The following is a 21,140-nucleotide window of genomic DNA, read 5'->3' on the forward strand; positions in this document are numbered from 1 at the left end:
GTGTGCAGTTAAGAAGGGTATTTTCCTGTTTTTACTTTCAATTTGTTTTTTCCTCAGTTACCTTCCCTTTGCTGTAAAAGCATTATGGCTGAAATTAAATGACAATAAAAGGCTCACACTATTCCTCATTTGTAGCTTACATGACAGTGTCAGTTTACACAATATTTACTTAAGACATCTTTAAATTATTATCTGCCAACTTACCAGGCTTTGATCCTTCAGGAACGGTACCATTCCAAACCTGATGCAAGAACTCAGGTCTGTTATCATTCATGTCAATAACATTGATGACAATGTCAATGGGATTCTCCACTTGATTGCCATTAATGTCTACTGCATGTGCCCTCAGCTGCAAAAGTAGTCAAAAAACATACATAACACATTTGTCTGCGGAAGATAAAATACACAATTGCATTGCTACTAAAGTGAAGGGATTGAGAGTTCAAAAGCAAAATAAAGCCTGAGTAGCCCAACTCCATATCAGGGCAGGTAGAGTAGCATCGTATCCAGGGATCAGGTGATTTTAACTCATTTGGTCTAACACCAAAGAGTAAGATGGAAATGACTGGCACTTTGAAGATGAGGAAACAAGTTTCAGAATGTGAGGTACCCCCGTGGTGATACTGCTCCATCTGTTGACAGAACCCAGATGCAAAGCCAGTTCTGTCCTGATCTAAACTTTTTTATTAACCAAATATATAGAATAGAATCAGGGTAAGTAAAACTGTCTTATTCCCACAGAACAGTGACAAAGTTCCAGAGAACAGGACAGAAACAAAAATTAAATATGCACAGGGAGTATTCACACACTGCTTTTTAAATTGCAAACGCATTCATGAACATTAAAAATACATGAGCATCTAAGGTGGCTGTTCTTCTCCACCGCGCTAGCTCTCAGTGTGAGAAGTGTCCTTTAAGAAGTTTCATTATTTTTCTTTTTAAACAAATGTAATCACTTAGTTACTCTTGGCAGACTATCTGCAAAGTCTTTTCATCTGGCAAATAGATTTTTTTCCCTTCTCTTTCAAGGGTAGCATTAGTGTTCCATGGACTTGTCTCTATTAACTGAAATGCTGATACAGTTTTCCTCTTGTGCCTGCTCCTGTTGGCTCAGATTGGACGTGTTCCATCACATTGATAAAAATGCACCAATGTATTATTGTTTAGAGATTATTAAACACATGGTAAAACATAAATTTTATTGTTTCTTTTCAATACCTATAGGGATAATTTATTTTTCCCTTGACACATTTAATATGTTATATTCAATTAATATACTTTTAATTCTGAACCTAAGTTATAATGATATAAAATATGGAATATTAATACTTGGAATTCTGTAACTAATTCCATTTTGCTTTCAGCATTGGTCTGTTAATGTGCAAGTAGCAAGCTTTTGAAGAATAAAGTTTACTCCAAAACTGACTTATTCATTTCCTGTGCTTTTAACCATTCAAGCTCAGTGCACACAAGATGACAATGGGTTTTTCTATTATTCTTATTTACAAATATTCACAAGTCAGAGACTAGTCCAATAGAGAGTGTAGTATTATGTGTTAACTTAATCAAGTTTCTCCCCCAATGCCATGCAGTCTGACATTAAGAAGGCTTACTTCTTTATCTGTGGTTTCAAGAACAGTTTTAAAAAGTATTACAATAACCGAGTCCTTCAAGAATTTTTAAATAATGGGCTGATATATAACCAAGGCTTTTGGCAGAGGTAATATTAAGGAGTGCTCTGAAGCTAACACATTTTTAATTCTTTATGTGCTTATTTGTCTATTTAGATATAGAGGAATCTACTGTAGTTTTTTTAAAAAATGCATAGTTTTACATGTTTGTTCAAATACAAGATTCAATAAATATCAGTGAGAAAAAAATAGGAGGTTAACAACAAACACATGACAACATGTAATGAAATTCTGATGATTAAGTGTCAATACATCCAAGATCAGCTAGCATTAGGATACCAGGCTAGCCATAATAGAAAACAAATGGGGTCTACATTCCTATCCCTTTTAGTAAAAATCATTCCTCACAGGTTAAAATTGTTAACTGGGGAGATGAAAAACTTAAAGGGATATTCCTGGAGGGCTGGGATGTAGCTCAGTGGCAAAGCACTTGCCTAGCAAGTGCAACCTCCTGGGTTTGATCCCCAGTACCAAAAAAGAAAAGACAAAAAATAAAAGAATATTCCTGGAAAACACAAATATATCACAAATTGTTTAATGAATTTCACAATGCCAAAACTATTTTATAAAGGCAGATACCAGTGGCTCATCTCTATAAACCTAGTTATTCAGGAGGCTAAGATCTGAGGATTGTGGTTTGAAACCAGTCAGGGGCAGGAACATCTATTAGACTCTTTCTAAGTAATCACCAGAAAGCTGGAAGTGGAGCTGTGGCTCAAGTGGTAGAGAACTAGCCATGAACACAAAAGCTCAGGGACAGCACACAGGCCTGAGTTCAAGCTCAAGGACTGGCACACACAGACCTGCATACACACAGACACAATTACAATCAAGGTTTAGTAACAGAGAGAGATAATGAAAATTGATGGGTGAAAATGATGTTCAGGAAGGATCAGGAAGGATCTCATGTTTTTGCCCAGGGATGCTTTCTTAGACCATGAATATCATTTCACCTATGGTCTAGCTGGGTCAGCTGTGGTTCCAGGATACCCTGGGGGAAATGTTTGCATGATACCATCTCAGCCAACAAGCTGGGCACCCTGGAAGCACAGTCTTCTCAACTCTTTCTTCTGAATAGCTAGAATTACAGGCACAATCTACCCACCAAAGATTTTCAACAACAGAGAGAAAAATAAACAATAAAAAAGAAAATTGGGCATAGTACAAGAGTAGGGGATGATGTTTAATTCTAATACATGAGATTGATAATGATGTGGTCACTTTCATATTTTATATAGCATAGTTTCCATCCCAGTCCTATAAATTCATAGTTTTTTATAGGTATACACACCTAAAGGTAAGCAAGCATGTAAACAGTATTGGGATTTTAGCCAGTATAGTCCCCCCAACTCTTTATCTCCTCTCAGCATAATTTCATTCTTACCAAGAGCATCCATGAATTCTACAAAAACATTAAAATTATTAAAATAGGTCAAGAGGCTACAGATCAACTTCTGGTGTATAAATGTTCACTGTCAAAGGCTTTAGTGAAAGGAGGCTTTGATAAACTCCATACACATTCAGAAGAGAAAGATTATATAGACCTATTGGAAGGTTGAAACCTTACATGAAATCGAGCTATCAGCTCCCGATCCAGAGGCTTTGTCACGGACAGCTGTCCTGAAATGGGGTTGATAATGAAGATGCCAGTTGGAGGCTGGTCAGCTCCTGGCCCAGTGACGCTGTACCGCAGTGAGAGGTTTGTATCTCTATCAGACCTGATCTGAGGATCAAGAAAACAATCACATTAAATGGAAGAATAAATGAACTCATTAGAGACAGGGCACGCCATACTTCATGCCCTTGTTCAGCAACAAACTTGCTCCATCTATTCCTACACCATCAAAAAAACTCCCCCAGGTCCTCCTCCTCTTTTTGCTTCTTGGTGACAGGCTTTAAAAAGAATTGTCACTTATTTGCAGCAAGACTGAGCAACACTTCCATCTTAAAAACAAACAGACAAACAAAAACTGTCCGATGCACTTGTTTCTTGCATTTTTAGCAAACCATAGCATTTTTTTTTCTTTAGCCTCAAAGCTATCTGTGAAGGGTAGAGTTCCTCATGAAGGATCCCACATATGATAGGTACCTTTCTCTTCTGGGGTCTATGCTGTGTGAGTGGAGTTGAGACACATGGATACACTTGTGGGTCCATGAATGTGCAACCCAACAAGCATTGTCATCTTGGGTCTACTATCTAGAGAGCTGCACAAGTAACTAATCCAAGAGATAACAAAAGAAAATAATATGTTTTCGGCAACACTATAGAAAATATGTCTACACAAAAATCTACCTGTACAAAAATAGCTTTTGTGCATACAGGTCTTAAGTTCTGATATATTAAAAAATACATATAATGCCAAATCATTTCCAACATAAAGATATTTCTAACATATCTAACATATACTTGCCACCTTACATGGAAAGAATCAATATCATGCCACCTACCCTGACAAGCTCTTGAGGAAAAGGTCCTCTGGAGTTTTCAGGCAAGTTGATAGGAGGGATCACCCAGTCTCTCTTCTGTCTTTGTAGGTGGCCACTGTGCTTGGTGTATTGTCTTGGAAATACTATTTCTTCAATTTCATGTGACTCCTTTGCATTAAAATACAACAAGACATTTCTGAGTACTAGGAAAAGCATTTTCTAACAGGATGTCAATGTTAATGGATACCTGTAAGTGTGGGAACCATGTTTCATTATGAACAAAAAGAATTAACCTATGCTTTTTTTTCCTATTTTTTTCTCTTAACCTCCTCCCTTTGCAACAATAGAAAATGGAATTTTTTTGGAGGGGCGTGCACTGTTAATTGAAAAATTGAATACTTAACCATTTAATATATGGTTTAGTTGTGTAAACTACTGGAAATTTCTATAAACCATCTTAGATAATAGTTAACATTAGGCTAAATTAAATAATACCCTTTTATATATTTCTCATTAGTTTAAACCATAGTTCAGGTAATGTGCTTTAAATTTAATGTACATTGAATTTAGGTCTTGATATGCTCAAATATAATTTCAGTTCCCTAGAAGTTTAATACATACTGCTAAAGAATGTCTCAAATATTTATGACCCTATTAAATCCCACAGAATTAATGCTGTAATTATTCTAAACCTATGTCAGTCATGATGAATGCTGTGAATGACCTGCTTTGCACACCAGGTATTAATCTCTCCTACATGTCAACATTTCCTTCTGTTTCCCCCCAAATCTGCAGACACTTTAGCCATTAGCTCTTGTTGCTTCCCTGCAAACAGCTAAGTTGAAGCTAGTTTGCCAGAACGCAGAGAGTCAACAATAGCAGCAACAATACCTTTTAAACCCCATCACTTTCCACTTCTCACTACATACACAAATGACACAATTCCCTCTAACAGTTAATAGAAGTTAACAACTTAAATCTCAAAGTTGATACCACAACACTAGTAGTAAAGAAAACGTATAATTCCATATATCACATTTATAATTAAACACCAGAAAGGAAAGCATGTTCTTATCTGTCACTATAACAAATATAAAAGAATAGAATTTCCAAGTTCATAAAACCACAGGCTGCCAAATATCTGAGAAAATTAATTCAAAGAGCTTGGATATTCAGAACATAATATCATAACTTTTTAGAAGAATTTTTTTATATCTTGTTTAAAGTTCCTGATATAGTAACTTAAAGTAAGTGCTCAATAAATGTGTATTGAATTAAACAGGAGTGCTAGGCTAGAAATCTCATTCATTTTAGTTTTTAGCAAAGGGAGTATATCATTCCTAAATGTCATACCAGTAGTATAGATAATTCATACTCCTCCATTTGTTTGTTAAGAAACAAAACTGAACCCAACACTTACGGCTAGAAATGCATTCCTGCTATCACTGTAAATCTGTACTTCCTAGCCACTAAACGTGACTGATGATGTCTTGGAAAGACATGTTAGTTTTGTGGTTTTACTTAATGGCTCCTAAAGCTTCTAAGAAATTTAGAAGAAATGACTCCTAATTTAAATTATGAATCTCAAAACACAAACCTTCCAAATGTAATTTCTGGTTGATTACTAAATATTTGGTGGAAGTATAACACATCAAAAACACAAGAAAATACTAATAATAAGAGGGACTGAAGTTGATAACCATTCAAATACTAGCCACCCACTTACATGAAGCCAAGTATATGTTTAGATCAGAGTGTTCATGTCTGATTTTTACACTTCTGCTCCAAAGCCATATTTGGATATGATACCTTGGCAGCTTCCTCCACGAAGGTGGGCTTGAGGCTCAATTTTACTGCCATTTGCCACTTTTCCTGGGTTTCTTGGTCTTGGGCGTATATCAGGAACTTGGCCTGCTCCGAAGAGAGTGGAAAGCTTCTCAGGGCATACACTATGCCATCTTCATCCACCTTGAAGTCTGCTGGCTCACTGCTTTCATACTGTACTTTCCTTTTGCCATTGCAGTTGCTGAAATTCACTGTAAAAATCATAGGTAGAAAAACCTAATTACAGCATGAAGGCAAACACAATTAACAGCTAAGCTTATATCAGATTTAAGTTAAATCACAAAACACAGTCAAAAGAAACATACACATTTTATTTTTAAACTATGAAAGGCAATTTTGTCCCAGAGAAAAATAGTCAGCATCCTGCAAGTTTTGTCTGAGATTTGGCCAACCTAAACTAACTATAGACTAGAAGTACAAAAAATTACATGTGTACTGATGCACTGAATATGTACAGACCTTTTCCTTTCTTCATTCCCCAAACAAGAAGCTAGAGCTATGTACACAGCATTTACATTGTATTAGGCATTAGAAGAAATCATGTGCATTACAGGTGGACCTCAGATCTCAGCCTCTTGAGTAGCTAAGATTACAAGCAGGAGCCACTGATGCCTAGCTGCAAAAAAACAGTTTTAGTGCAAAAAGAGAAATTGATTGAAGAATTAAATGCCAGGTGCGAGTAGCTCATGCCTTTAATTCTTACTCTAGAGGCTGAATCTGAGGTTTGCAGTTCAAAACCATCCCAAGCACCAATGTCCAAAAATCCAGGTAGAGTTGTGGCTGAAGTGCAAACCTTGAGCAAAAGTTAAGGGGCATCTCCCAGATCCTGAGTGAAAGATAAAAATGAATTCATTTGCATTATGGCATTAAAACTCGAAAATTTGGCTCCTTCTTAAATGCAATATCAATTAGCTTATATGCCAACAGAGGTTAAAAATTAAATCATGTGTACATGAATGTAGAATGGGCATGCATTTAAGAATGCAGAATAGGCAAAAGAAAATTTTAAAAATGCTCTTTAAGGAATATTATTCCCTTAGCAGCCCTTACACATTTTTTTTTTTGCCAGTCCTGGGGCTTGAACTCAGGGCCTGAGCACTGTCCCTGGCTTCTTTTTGCTCAAGGCTAGCACTCTGCAACTTGAGCCACAGCGCCACTTCTGGCCGTTTTCTATATATGTGGTGCTAGGGAATCGAACCCAGGGCTTCATGTATACGAGGTAAGCGCTCTTGCCACTAGGCCACATTCCCAGCCTGCCCTTACACATTTTTGAGAAAAATAATAAAGAATCAAATAAAAAAGCAATTTTTCATTTCCATGAGCAGCCAGTATTGCATCCTGACTACAATTGTATAGTGTACACTTTGTAAAGCAATTAATAGGTTCACAATACAAAATACAGTCGTGTATACCAACTTCCTCATTTCTCCAGGATCTAAGTAAAGCTTTTAAAATCCCACATCCTTTCCAAGAAAACTAATGATAGTTCTTTTATTTTATTAAAATAAATTTACTGTGACATACATAGGAGCACACAAAATAACATAAACACACACACACACACACACACAGAGGTATTTCCTTCAGTAGCTATGAAATCCAAGACAGAAGTAATAAAATACTTGAGCTATTGAATATATTATTTTCCATATGATATTACATATATCACCCTTCAGATTTTGATCAGTTTAAAATGGAAATACAAGTTGCATCTCCAACTAAATTGTGCTAAATCAAAATGCTGGTCCTTGGAGTAGGATTATTCAAAAGATTTCTCCTCTTCCATACTATATGACTTTGTTTTTTTTTTTTTCTTAAAGGAATCTTTTTATGAGAACAATAGTATTTTCTGCTTATCTTTTCTATTAAAGACAACAAGACAAAAATAAAAATTCTTGGAACTTTGCTGAGAAGTCTAAATGGTACATTTTTGCCATCTTTTAAGCATAAAATTACCTTTTGTTGTATCACCAAAGGAATTCATAAAATTTAAACTGAACAAAATATCTATAGAGTATTCTGCACTACCTCTTTAAATATTACCACTTCAACATTACTCTTCACCAGTTAACACAGTTTGCAGCCTGCCTCCTGGGTAGTCTTCTCCCAGTTGTACGATGATAATATCCAGTGCTAAAGGAAATCTTTGCTGAGATTTTTCTCTTTCCTGCTTAAAATCAGTAATACGGTACAAAAACACTTCAAGCCAGTATACGATGGTTTCTTCATTATTAATTGCTTCCTGTCTTCCAGTTTCCATAGTCATCCCCCTCTTCACCAGTGCCTGCACTCATAACCTCGATGGAAGCATCTTTCCACATTTTGTGCCACCGCCCTAGGATCCATCCAGTGATCCGAACAGAAGAACTCACCAAGATGTCCAGCAGAAGATATCAGCCTATACCCTCACTTTTGAGAGTGTTATATATTTCTCAGTTTAGCTTTCTGCATTTCCTGTCCATCTACATACACTAATGTGGTTTCTTTGCAGCAATTATACTAAGTAATGCTTATGTGTCAGGGGTTTCGTGTGACTAGATTTCCTCTTCCCATGTAGACAGTAAGCTTAGTTTGGTTTCTTGGCAGCAAATTTTGGTTCCTTTATTTCCTAAGGCACCTAACACGAGCAGGAATAGGGTAAATGATCTTGAAATACATGTAAATATCTTCCGACTTTCAAAAAAGTAGAAAACCAACTGGAAACTTAGAAGCATCCATCACTTGGTATAGCAACACTCAGCAATAAATGCCAGTGAAATCAAGTAATCAACAAACAGACCAAGCCCAATTATTTCAAATAATTAGATTTTGTATTAAGTTGTTGGTAGTACAAGAAACTAAACTAATATCTGTTGACTTCCAGGCATTGTATAAGACAATTATAATTATGTTACATACTTCCATTTTAGAAATTACCTCCTAGGTAAACCTCGATATTTCTGTTCTGCAGTGGAGAATGGAAACTCTATCATGCCATTGGTTGCTTGCTTACTAGTTGATGTAAGGAAAAGTGATGTAAACCCAGCACCTGTGGACCACACCTATAATCCTATGGAGGCTGAGATCTTAAGATTTGCTGTTTGAAGTCAACCCAGGTAGACCAGTCCTGTGACTCTTGTCACCAATTAACCAGCACAAAATCAGAACTGGAGGAAAGACTAAAATGGAAGAATTGCCATCTGTGTGTAAAAAAAAAAAGGAGAAGGAAAGAAATGCTGATCTAGAGAGCACAAAGCCCTGAGTTCAAGTTTCAGTTCTGGAATTCACATATAAAAAAGCAAGTACAAAAAAGAATCCAACTAAACTGTGATTCTTGAGTTGTTGAAGCCTACAGTATGAAAACCAAATTACAGAAGTGACAAAGAGAACTGATAAAATCTAATGAAGAGAATAAAGCCAATTTTTAACCTCGAAGAGCACCATGGTACACAGTATATTAATTGGTATACTCACAATATCCAACAGAGGGCAGCAGTTGGAGAGCTCTCTGGTTGGTGGAGGTTATAGTGGGTACCTGTTCTGTTCATCTGGCACTCTATTACCTATTTGTATTCAGGTGTTAAAGTGTTTAGTGAAGGGAAAGGAGACTTGTCAAAAAAAAAAAAAGCATTTGCAAGGAAATTAAAAAAATTGTGCTTTTTCCACAGTGTCACTGCACAGCCTATGAATGAGATGAAGCCCATCTCAGAGAGTTTGACACTGCAAAAAGCAATCTGAAGGAAGTTGTAAGATGGTCAGTTATTTAAACTCAGTGAGCTGTTCTCTTCTTGCCTGTAACTTATAATCAATATAAATTTAATATATACAGTTAAATTTTCTTGAGTTTAAGATATAAATGCTAGTACTCATTTACTCTAATATTAAAATAAGCCAATATTTGAATATTATTCAAATTAATTAACTTGTGCTGTGGATCAAATACAATACTTTATCTATGCTAAGTACATTCTCTGCCATAAGCTACATTATCAGCCCTATTTAGGCTTAAAGACATATATGGAATAATATGATTCCGCTTATACATTCCAGAAGTACTAAGAATCCTTACTATTTGAGTTCACTTTGTTTGTTTATTGCTAGTACTAGGGCTTGCACTCCAGACCTAGGCACTGTCCCTTAGCTACTTCACTCAAGGCTGGCACTCTACCACTTGAGCCACAGCTCCACTTTCCAGCAATTTGATGATTAGTTGGAGATCAGAATCCCACAGACTTTCATGCCTGGGCTGGCTTTGAATCTTTTTTCTCAAATCTCAGCCTCTGGGTATCTAGGACAATAGGCACAAACCATTGGTACCCAGCTACAGAATCCTTACCTTAAAGAAGTTCTCAGTGCATGAGTCTGGATTACATGTTTAGTACTACATGGTGAAGTACTCCATATGTAGCACCTGGCTTAAAGTGATGAGCTTCCATGTCTTATTAATTTATAAGGATATGAATTAAAATGCTTAAGAATTTCTATTGTCAATCTGTGAATCTCATTTATCATCCACTCATCAATGTTTATTGCCCGTTATCTTACTCATTTAGGACAAGATGGAATTGTTTCTCAACTTTTACAACATTCACCTCTTTCCTAGGACCAAGTTCTGAAATTTATAGTAGAGGACTTGCTTTAAAGGTTAAAGGTAAAAATAAAGGTGAAAAACTGCTATGTTACAGAATCTTAGACCACTAATATATGTTCAACTAATATATTCATATTTAATAAATTATGTTCACTTACAGAGCTTAAAAAGACTTCAATTTAAAAACAGAAGAAGGAACAGAATGTTGCAAAGAAACCGTAAACAGAGAGAGAAAAACTGGGAGAGACTGAGGGAAGGGATGACAAGGTCAAAAAAGAAATATACTCTTTACCAGACTTATGTAAAACTAGAATGCCTCTATAATACTTCCATATTTCCTCCATATTTTATATAACAATTAAAAATTTTAAAATAAGGCACAGAAATCTTTCAAGGGGAAATGTCCAGGAGACATGGTTTAATTATTAAAAGCAGACTTCAAATTTAACTTTGAAGAAGGAAAAAGTGACCCAAAACATCATATATCTTAAAAAAAAATAGTTCTATTATCTTTAAGTAGTTTTACACAGGAATGCTTCTTGATCAATGTCACCCCTTTCATTATTTTCACCCACCACCCCCAATCCACTTCTTTCCTTACTTAATTTTAGGTTATGTATTGAACTTTTTGCAATTAACAAAGCAGTGTATGTGTACAATATATCTTGATCTGTGTCATCACTTCAACACCTTTACCCCTTTACAACCGCGCCCCCCTCCCTTCCCTTACAGTTCTCAATTCTGTGTTATGTGATGACTTCTTGCTTGCATTATCTTCCCCTCCCCATTCTCTTCTACCTCTCCCCTCTTTGTCCCACCCTCCCCTCTAGGAAGTACCAATTTCCTGGTACTTATTTGGTTGGGCTTTGACTTTGTCTTTAAATAGACAGACAGACAGACAGAGATAGAGACAGACAGACAGATATTATATGTCCTCGCTATTGAGGCTATTTCACTTCGGTTAACTCAGTTTGTAAACACTTTTTTTTTTATTACCCAGTGTGTGTACTTATAGATCTATAGGCACATTCTAGCTACCACAATTGAGGGAAACCATACAGCCTGTGTTTCTCTGCAGAACATCTTACATTTTGACTCTTAAAACATAAGGGCTGGGAATATGGCCTAGTGGCAAGAGTGCTTGCCTCCTATACATGAAGCCCTAGGTTCCATTCCTCAGCACCACATATATAGAAACGGCCAGAAGTGGCACTATAGCTCAAGTGGCAGAGTGGTAGCCTTGAGAAAAAAGAAGCCAGGGACAGTGCTCAGTGAGTCCAAGCCCCAGGACTGGCAAAAACAAAACAAAAACATAATTATGTAGTGCTTTGGAGCCAACTGCTTGATTATTAAAACATTTTTCTATGCAAGATGCTCGTGGTTCATGCCTGTGATTCTAGCTACTTAAAGAGAACTGAGGATCAAAGTTCAAAGCCAGACCAGGAAAGAAAACCCCTGAGATCCATAAGTAAAAGTAATCACCAAAAAGCCAGAAATGAGAATCATGACCCAAACAGTAGAGTACCAATCTGACACAAAAAAGTAAGGGTACAGTACCTATGCCCTGAATTCAAGCCCTAGTACTCACATTAAACAACAACAAAACCACTTTTCCTAAAATAAAGACTATGAAAAATAAAGTAAAATAAAGAATATGAAAAAAATATTCAACTTTAATTTTTCCAACACAGAAAGCAGTTTTGTCATTAATGTGGGATTTTTTAGAAAGGGTAAAGGTATATTTATCTTGAATGACATCATATCTCTGACAGTGAAACTGTTTTGTGTATTACAATGTTGGATGCAGAATGTAATGTTTTGGGTTAAAAAAACACAACAACTTTGAAATGCAAAACATGGAAAGAACCTAACAATAATGTATCATGATTTATTAATTGGTTGACATATATGTAGTGAACTAATGCAAGTTGCTTTAGCAGGTAAAATGGGAAAGAGGGACATGCATAGAACTCTTGATATCTCTTTAATTCTTCTATCAATGTAAAACTAGTATAAAAAAGCAAAGTTTAATAAATCAGGCTGCCATAAAAATACCAGCTGATTGTTTGTCTTTCAAAAGCAATACTTGCAAACTGTTTGGTGAAAGTGAACTTAACACCTCAAGGGGGGAAAGGGAAAGGGGGAGGAGGAAGGGGGAGTATGAGGGACAAGGTAACAAACAGTACAAGACATGTATCCAATGCCTAATGTATGAAACTGTAACCTCTCTGTCCATCAGTTTGATAATAAAAATTTGAAAAACAAAACAAAACAGCTGATGGCTTGGTGTGTTATTTGATGTTTGAAACGGATATTTGCCAATATCCTGTCTCTCCTAGACATTCCAGCAAACTGCTTCGTGCTGGTATTAGTTGAAGCTGAATAAAATAATTAAATCCATAATTAGCATAAGTATTCCAAGTATGGAAATACTAAATTTGGGTTTAATGAAAGTCACAATATTTATTGAATATAATGAAGCTGAAATTACATTACTTTAAATAAAACCAAAGAATGTGGCCTTACCATCTTTTCCTGATGTTTCTCTCTAGATTAAAAGATTAATTTTGCAGAAGTGCTCAGATAACCCAAAAATTTTTGAAAAATGGGAGAAAAGGAAATGCAATTTCTTGGACAACTAAAAGAATAACCCTGGCCCACAGGGTTAATCAAATTTGAAACAGGGGCTGGGGATATAGCCTAGTGGCAAGAGTGCCTGCCTCGGATACACGAGGCCCTAGGTTCGATTCCCCAGCACCACATATACAGAAAACGGCCAGAAGCGGCGCTGTGGCTCAAGCGGCGGAGTGCTAGCAGCCTTGAGCGGGAAGAAGCCAGGGACAGTGCTCAGGCCCTGAGTCCAAGGCCCAGGACTGGCAAAAAAAAAAAAAATTGAAACAAATCTATAGTATTTATGCCTAAAAACATAATAGAAAGCAAGAAAATTTTATTAGATTACTGCACAATTTATACCCATAATATGTAGCTACTGTGCTCTAGCCTACATAAAATTTGGTTAGCATGATTAATATAAAATTAAACACCAGTGAAGTAACTAAGTTAAAGTACGTTTTTACTCTTAAAGCAATTTCTCAAATTAATGTAACCATAAAACCATAATACCTTTACATAAAGTATTAACAGAAAACCACAGACCTGTTATGCTAAATGTATTTGCAGTTAATAACATTGCATAAACAATATGAATGGAAATGGAAAAATGCTCACACATGGTTTATACATTTTGCTTTAGTAAATCAACACACTAGCTTTAGAAACAATTACAAAAACACATTGTAAAATACTTTCAGGTCTAACTATGCCTTTTGACTTTTTTCATATTGTATTTTTGAATGTACATTAGGAAAATAGAAATAGATCCAGTATTAACAGAAGTTCTTCGGGGGGGGCACAGATCCCTATTTGTTAATATTTATTAATTTGTTCATGTGGACCTGAGAAGAAAAGGAGGAAGAAAGGGAAGCACAGCTGTCTTGATAGTTGGTATTTCACAATACTTAGACATTTAAAAAAGAATAATTACCAAAATGATAGGACTAGTATTTAGATTTAAATAAGAACGGTTACTAAATGGTATGTTTACTCACTCATTTCAAAATTATGCTTAGAGTTCCTTTTATCATCTTCTTACCTTCTCAAATTTCAATAGGAGAAACAATACTCTCCCCTGAATAACTGGTACCTGGAAGGGCTTTGGATCTCTTTAGATCCATTCAGATTCATTTCCATTTAAAAATAGTTTCCAGATTCTGAATGCCTGTAGGAAGCTTGATGCTGGAAGAGGTCATTAGGTCCTTTTCATACCATATAATTTTGTTTTGAAAAAAAAAATGATACAAAGTTTTAGGGGATCTAGTAACTAGCATTTAATATGTAAAAAAAAAACTTAAAATGTTTAGTAATACATCTGAATGTGTGTTCATGAAACACTGGCTTTTGTGAGAAGTTTTATGGTTGCAATATGATTTTTTTTTCAGTGCTACTGGGATTTGAACTCACAGCCTAAGCACTTGCTAGGCAGACACTGTGCCATATGAACCAATCTCCCAGCCCTTTTACCTTTTACTTTTTGCCTTATTTACTTTTCAGGTAGAGCCTACATCTCCACCAAAGTCCTAACTCAACTGAGATGAGCCTACTGGAGGGTTCACAGGTGGAAACCTGGATTATTGATGATATGGAAGTCTAACTTTTGTGCCAGGGCTGGTTTAGAATTGCTATCCTCTGAACTCTACTACCAAATTAACTAGGATTACAAGTATGCTTTGCCTAAAATATTAAAATACTTAATCACAATCTGCTAATAAAATATTCCCAAAAGCTTGGGACAGCAAAGATCAGTATTTATCCTTTATCAAAATGTAGTATTCATATTTTTTTTTTCTCCAAACGACATAGTTCTTTGTCATGAGCAATGAAGGATAAATTAATTACATTTTATGCTCCTTTTTCTCACATTCACAAGTCTAATGGCAAAGTTTCTTGTGCCAATGTAAATATTTTTCAAGTTTTTTTCCTAATTATTTCAGAGTAATGTGTGAAACTTTACCTTAGCCATTCACAGATTTTACCCTCTCACCTTCTTACCAAATTTTCCTTAGGTTTTAAAATAAACCACTATCCATCAAAATAAGTCACTTTTAACCTTTTCTGAAAGCCGCCTCAAATCTATCAGCTCTGTACATGTAATATTTTATTACAAGATTTTGCAGTTTTCAATTAGATGCTCCAAAATGTCAGATAAGTAAGCTCTGTTTTCAAGAGAATAATTCTCCTTTAGCAAATGTGCAATAAATAACAATTCCAGAACCCATTTTTCTATTAACTAACACATCTGGGATGGAAACCTATCTTTTAGACAGCCTGTATGCCATGTTACATATCAGTAAAAATGATATTCCAGTCCCTTATCTTTGCATAGAGCTGTAACCATTTATTGATATTTATAGTTTCATGTCAATTCACATAGGATTAAAGATTTATGAGTAAAATTTTATATTCAAAGGGTTTAACGCGAATGAGCCAAACTCTGAATGTTTACCACTTTCATGTTATTTATATATACCTCATGCCATCAGGGCCACAGCACCATGAAATACTTGCTGAACATGATATTTTAAAGTATTCATATGATTCATTGCATATATGAGCTATACACGACTAATTTTATTTTTTCAGAGCAAATGATAATCTCTAAGGATTCATTCCAGCCCAATTACCTAGCGTATTTACTAATGCCTTCAAGTTTTTGAAATGCAATAAAAATTTCAATTTAATAATCCTTTTGCTTTTTCATCCACAGGTCCTGTTCTGATGGTATTCTATACATGTTGGTCTTTTTCTATTGCATCTGCTACATTGGCTCTTGGTGCACTATTGTTTTTTGTTTTACTTTAAAACCTGCACCCCTTAGTTATATGGGGGAAAGGGTTTCTTTGTGACACTTCCACATATGTATAAAGTGTATCTCAACCAACCTCTCCCCCTCTATCATACTCCTCACTCACTCCCCCTAAAACAATTTCAACAGGGTATCACTGTTCTATTTTCATACATGCAAATGAAGTATGTCATCCTCATTCAGGCTCATTAGCTCCCCTCCTACTTCTCAGTTCACGACTCACGAAAAATATGTAGGCTGGTAAAATCAGGAATTCTTCAAACACTGGAGAGATTTTGGCTCAAAGTGTTATTAAATATGAAACATTGTGAATGGCTTTTCAATTTGGATTATGCAGTGTCATAATCACATAAAAGAACTTTCCTACTTTCTGCTCAAAAGAGTTCAAAACTACTTCAGCATAATGTGACCATCTTGTGGTATATTACCCACAAAAAAACTTCAATGCAAATATTACATGTTCAATTCATGTGTGAGAATACAGGAGTTTCAATTTCAGAGGATTATTGCTATATTTCTATCTGAGTTAGTATCTCGATCACTGTAGGATGTATTATAAGAACTCCCAAAGGATTCATTCTCCTCTAAATTAAGATGATAAATGCACATAACATTAGAGACAGACCAGGTTGAAGGCATATATAATTTCAGAAAAGTCAATTTGTAAATAAGTCAACTTGTAAATAATATTTTTGTTTAAATGAGTAGCATCATATAGCATATAAATGTATTTTGAAGATGATGTGTATTTCCAATGTTTTAAAAATAAATCTTATCCATCTGCCAGTGGATCATGCCTGTAATCCTAGCTACTCAGAAAGCTGAGATCTGCGGACTGCGGTTCAAAGCCAGCCAGTCCATGAGACTCATATTTCCAATAAAATATGCAGAAAAGTCCAGTGCTATGGATCAAGTAGCAGAGCTCGGGGACAGCACCTAGCTGAGTTCAAGCTCCAAGATTGGCAAAATAAACAAAATAAAATAAATCTTTTTAAAATAACCTTAGGTATTAAAATACTCTTAAAAAGTCAATTTATGCAATTAATAGTGTTTCTTAGGAATTTATGGTATTTTATTCTCAGAAGAACTAATTTAATTCTAAAGATTAGGTTCTTAAAAGCTGGTATAAATTTCACACAATATAACATTTTACTTCCATGACACACAAACACAAATCATTGATTTCCGTCAAGTATACTTCCAATTGTTAAGAGTTAAAATACAACAGGGAAAAATGAAAGCAAATAACTGGGGGAGAGGGGGAGAGAGGGGGAAAAGGAGAGAAGAATTAACTGAAGTTAATAAAACAAACAATTTTCAAGTAACAAACAAAAACACTAGGTATAAACTAGTATGTATTCTATTTGGGTATTAAATGAAAAATAGGAGCATAATTAAATTTTAAACAAATTAAATCGAAGTTTAGTAATACTAATGCCTGTATAAAAATTCTTATTAAGTTAAAAATACTAAGAGTAAAGTAGTTATGAGAATACTTGAGGATTTGGTAGCAAAGTTAGCAAAGTTTGGCTTTTGGTTGACACAAGAGTTTATGATCAGAGAGATGAACATGTAGATGAAATATCCATGGATGACACCTTTAGTGAGTCTGTAAACAAGTGTTCCTAGGAAAAATAATAGAAAATAGTAAAAATTAAATTTTTTGTCAAAAATAAATGTAAAAACCTTCCAAGTGCAATATTTCAGAGAGCCAGTAAAAAGTATTCAAATATAACTATTACTGTTTGATCATACAGTGTTTATTGTTTTCATTTCTTAAAACCTTTAATTGCACATAAGGGCAAATCTGAAGGAATCATTATTCTATTTCCTAAGAAGTATTATACTCAGGGGCCAGAGGGGAGGTGGGGGTGTGGTGCTGGCTTCTAGTGATATAAGTCATAAATACTGTTGGCTAATAAATGGCTTTATAAAAATTTAAGAGCTCAGTTACTGGTAATCAGGTACTGTAATAATCCTAGCCACAGAGTGAAGGTAGACTAGATCAAAAATTTGCAAAACCCCATCTCAAATAGCTGAACAAAGTGTCATCTTCCTGTTTGTATCACCCAGTCTCACCTCCCTTAGGAAATCGTCATGTGCTTGTCATCCTAGCTATGTGGGAGGTTGAGAATGGAAGAATACCAGCTCTAGGCTAGTCTAGGCAGAAAGCAAGACCCTACCTCAAAAATCAACAGATTAGAAAGGGTTGAAGATACATGGCAGAGAACTTCCAAGCACATATAAGCCCCTGAGTTCAAACTACAGTCTCACCCAAAGGAAAGGAGAGAAAGAGAAAGAGGGAGGGCGGGCGGGAGGGAGGAAGGGAGGAAGGGAGGAAGGAAGGAAGAAAGGAAGGAAGGAAGGAAGGAAGAAAAGAAGGAAGGAAGGAAGGAAGGAAGGAAGGAAGGAAGGAAGGAAGGAAGGAAGGAAGGAAGGAAGGAAGGAAGGAAACTTGGGGTTATTTGGTGAAACCTAAATTGTAGAGAAGTGCTCACATGATAGTAGTATTTAGATATGCTGGCTTGACCCATGCATCATTTTCTACTAAGTAATTTCATATTCTCTTCTACCTCTGATTAAATGCCAACAGATAAACTCAAAGCTTTTAATTTGATCAGAAAATTATACTAGATACTATAAAAACGTTCTCCCTATCTTTTTTTATCTCCTACTTCTGTACTATTCTTTTGTTTTCAATGACCTATCTCTTTTTTTTGTCTTAACTGGGTGTACAGGGCAATTTGGACCAAAACACAAGGATGGATTGAATCAATAAATGATTTTTGTACTGCCTTTTGAATATTCAAGTGGAAGTAAAGAGTGTGTTTAATTATAGACAGTATTTCATGATTCTCCATGGAATAACAGACGTATCACGGAAGGTGTACCATCTCTTCATTAGGATATAAACAGTCTGAGGTCATCATCCATTTAGTACCTCATCAGAGACCTTCCAGATACCTGGGCATTCCTCTCCACTCTCAGCACATAGAGCTGCACACGGACAGCAGTGTCCAGTTGACATACAATGTAGGAGTGTCCAGTAGAAATACAATGTGAGCCATTTGTGGTTTTTGATTTACTCTAGTGTAGCTGCCTTAAAAACTAAAATAGTTCAGGTGGAACGTGTATTGGTGTCTTTCTTGTGTCCCATAAATGGAATTTTGAGTAGGATATTCCAATCTGTTTGCCAACAGTGTTGAAATATGCCCTACGCAGGCAGCAGAAATATTCAAGTGAATGTTTTCAACTTTGCTCCCTAACTCTGGACAATCAGAACAGTTTCACGTAGCCCTTGACATTAGGCAAGACCATGTGAGGCAACAAAACCTGAGGGTTGAAGTGACAGCTATGTACTCCCAGCAGAATGATTAGTTACTGCTCTTTTCCCCTGCAGTGGTGATTATGAGACAACAGGTCAGAGGAAGGTAAGACAAGATCAAGCCTGGGGATGAGTGAGTGGCCCTGTGGAGAGCTGCCCTGTGAGTCAACCCACCCACAGTGGGCTGACAGGAAACTGGTGGAACTATTGCGACAGTACATGTTTAATTACCACACCTAATAATGCTGCTGTAATTAGTGATAACCTGTTGTTCTCCCAACGCATGGAAATTAGAATGACCTATTTATATACAAATAAGTTGCAATTAAGCCTACTGTGATGGAACTCATAAAACTCAAAGTAATTTTTTATTTCCAAATATCTTGATGTTTTTCCACAAAGAGAAGTTTTATTATAATGTCCTCAAATTTTGTAAAATCTGTGAGAAAAGTCAGGGTTTGCTTTGTTATGAAGAAGTCATGTAATGTTTAACATCTGTATACAAGGCTCCAAGTATAAAAGAAAGGCATACAGTGTGTGGTGTTCTATGATATGAAATGGAAAGAAACCAAAAACAGCAATCAAGATAGTAGAAACATGATGCTAACACTCAAAACTATGAAATTCAGATTTATAATAGTCTAAAAATTCTATGAATAGGGCTGGGGATATGGCTTAGTGGCAAGAGTGCTTGCGTCCTATACATGAGGCCCTGGGTTCAATTCCCCAGCACCACATATACAGAAAATGGCCAGAAATGGCGCTGTGGCTCAAGTGGCAGAGTGCTAGCCTTGAGCAAAAAGAACCCAGGGGCAGTGCTCAGGCCCTGAGTCCAAGCCCCAGGACTGGCAAAAAAAAAAAAATAAATAAATAAAAATAAAAAAATTCTATGAATACAATTTTATAAAAACTCTTGGCAAATATGTTAGGGTGACTATTTTCTCTCTTATATGCATTCTCATAACTTTAAAAGATTTTAAACATTTCTTCACTTCATTGATATTCTCCCTCTAGGCAACTCTATGTCATGAAATTCAATGGGTGAAGACCCTTTCTTTTAACAGAGTATGGCTACAAATTTATAAAATTGCCATTGCTCATGTAGAGGTATACATGCTCTTTTTTTCTCTCTCATAATACAAATTCATTAACAACTTGGAATAAATGGAAATACCATTATTGCTAAGTAAATTTGTTTTTTTGCGGAGTACAAGTAGTACATCCCCTTTTCCCCGATGTTTAGTGATTAATATATGAGATTTGAATCTATTTAAGCAAGCTGCATATTTCAAGGTGCTTATATCCACAAAGAAAGAATCTTAAGTTTATAGCATATTTTTGCTAAATTCCAAAAAAATTCAAAATTTAGTTTACTGAAAACAAAAAAAGTCATTGATCACTGAAGTTTTCAAAAACTCAACCAGGAAAAGGATAGAAGACCTAAAATAAATAATAACCCAACTAAACTAAATCTGTGCTTCATTTTCAAACAATGTGACATCAAAATGTGCCACACAGATGTAAGAGTATGTTTTCAGAGTGCGCCACTATGGGTACACCAAGAAACAAAAGGACACTACATGAGTTAACTGACAAGTAGGCAGCACAGACTTTTCTTTGCATAAATTAGCCCTACTCTGTATATGGTGTCACATTAAGTGCAATTAAAGCCTATTGACTATTAAACTCTAAGGTACAAAACCATAAGACAAACAGAAAGGCAACTCTTTATTCCGAGTACTTATAAAATGTTAAGAAATATGAATTTACTTGCTAGCAAGAAAAGATCATTATCATATATGAAAAAATAACAATGTGTAAAAAACAGCTCTTAAAAATGTGTCATAATAGGATAGAACT

At 35.6% G+C, this 21,140-nt stretch overlaps 1 protein-coding gene across 1 annotated transcript in view; it reads right to left on the reverse strand.

Moving 5' to 3' along the window:
- Positions 1–21,140, reverse strand: part of Cdh2 (cadherin 2) — a 223,993-nt gene that overhangs the window by 53,268 nt on the left and 149,585 nt on the right. Inside the window, exons 3-6 of the mRNA XM_048363252.1 lie at positions 5,928–6,154; positions 4,140–4,286; positions 3,259–3,414; positions 205–349 (exon numbers count right to left, since the gene is read on the reverse strand). Of these exons, the coding sequence (XP_048219209.1) occupies positions 205–349; positions 3,259–3,414; positions 4,140–4,286; positions 5,928–6,154 (675 nt within the window). The remainder of the gene's footprint in view (positions 1–204; positions 350–3,258; positions 3,415–4,139; positions 4,287–5,927; positions 6,155–21,140) is intronic.

Source organism: Perognathus longimembris, chromosome 15, assembly GCF_023159225.1.
Source record: "Perognathus longimembris pacificus isolate PPM17 chromosome 15, ASM2315922v1, whole genome shotgun sequence".
Lineage (NCBI taxonomy): Eukaryota > Metazoa > Chordata > Mammalia > Rodentia > Heteromyidae > Perognathus > Perognathus longimembris.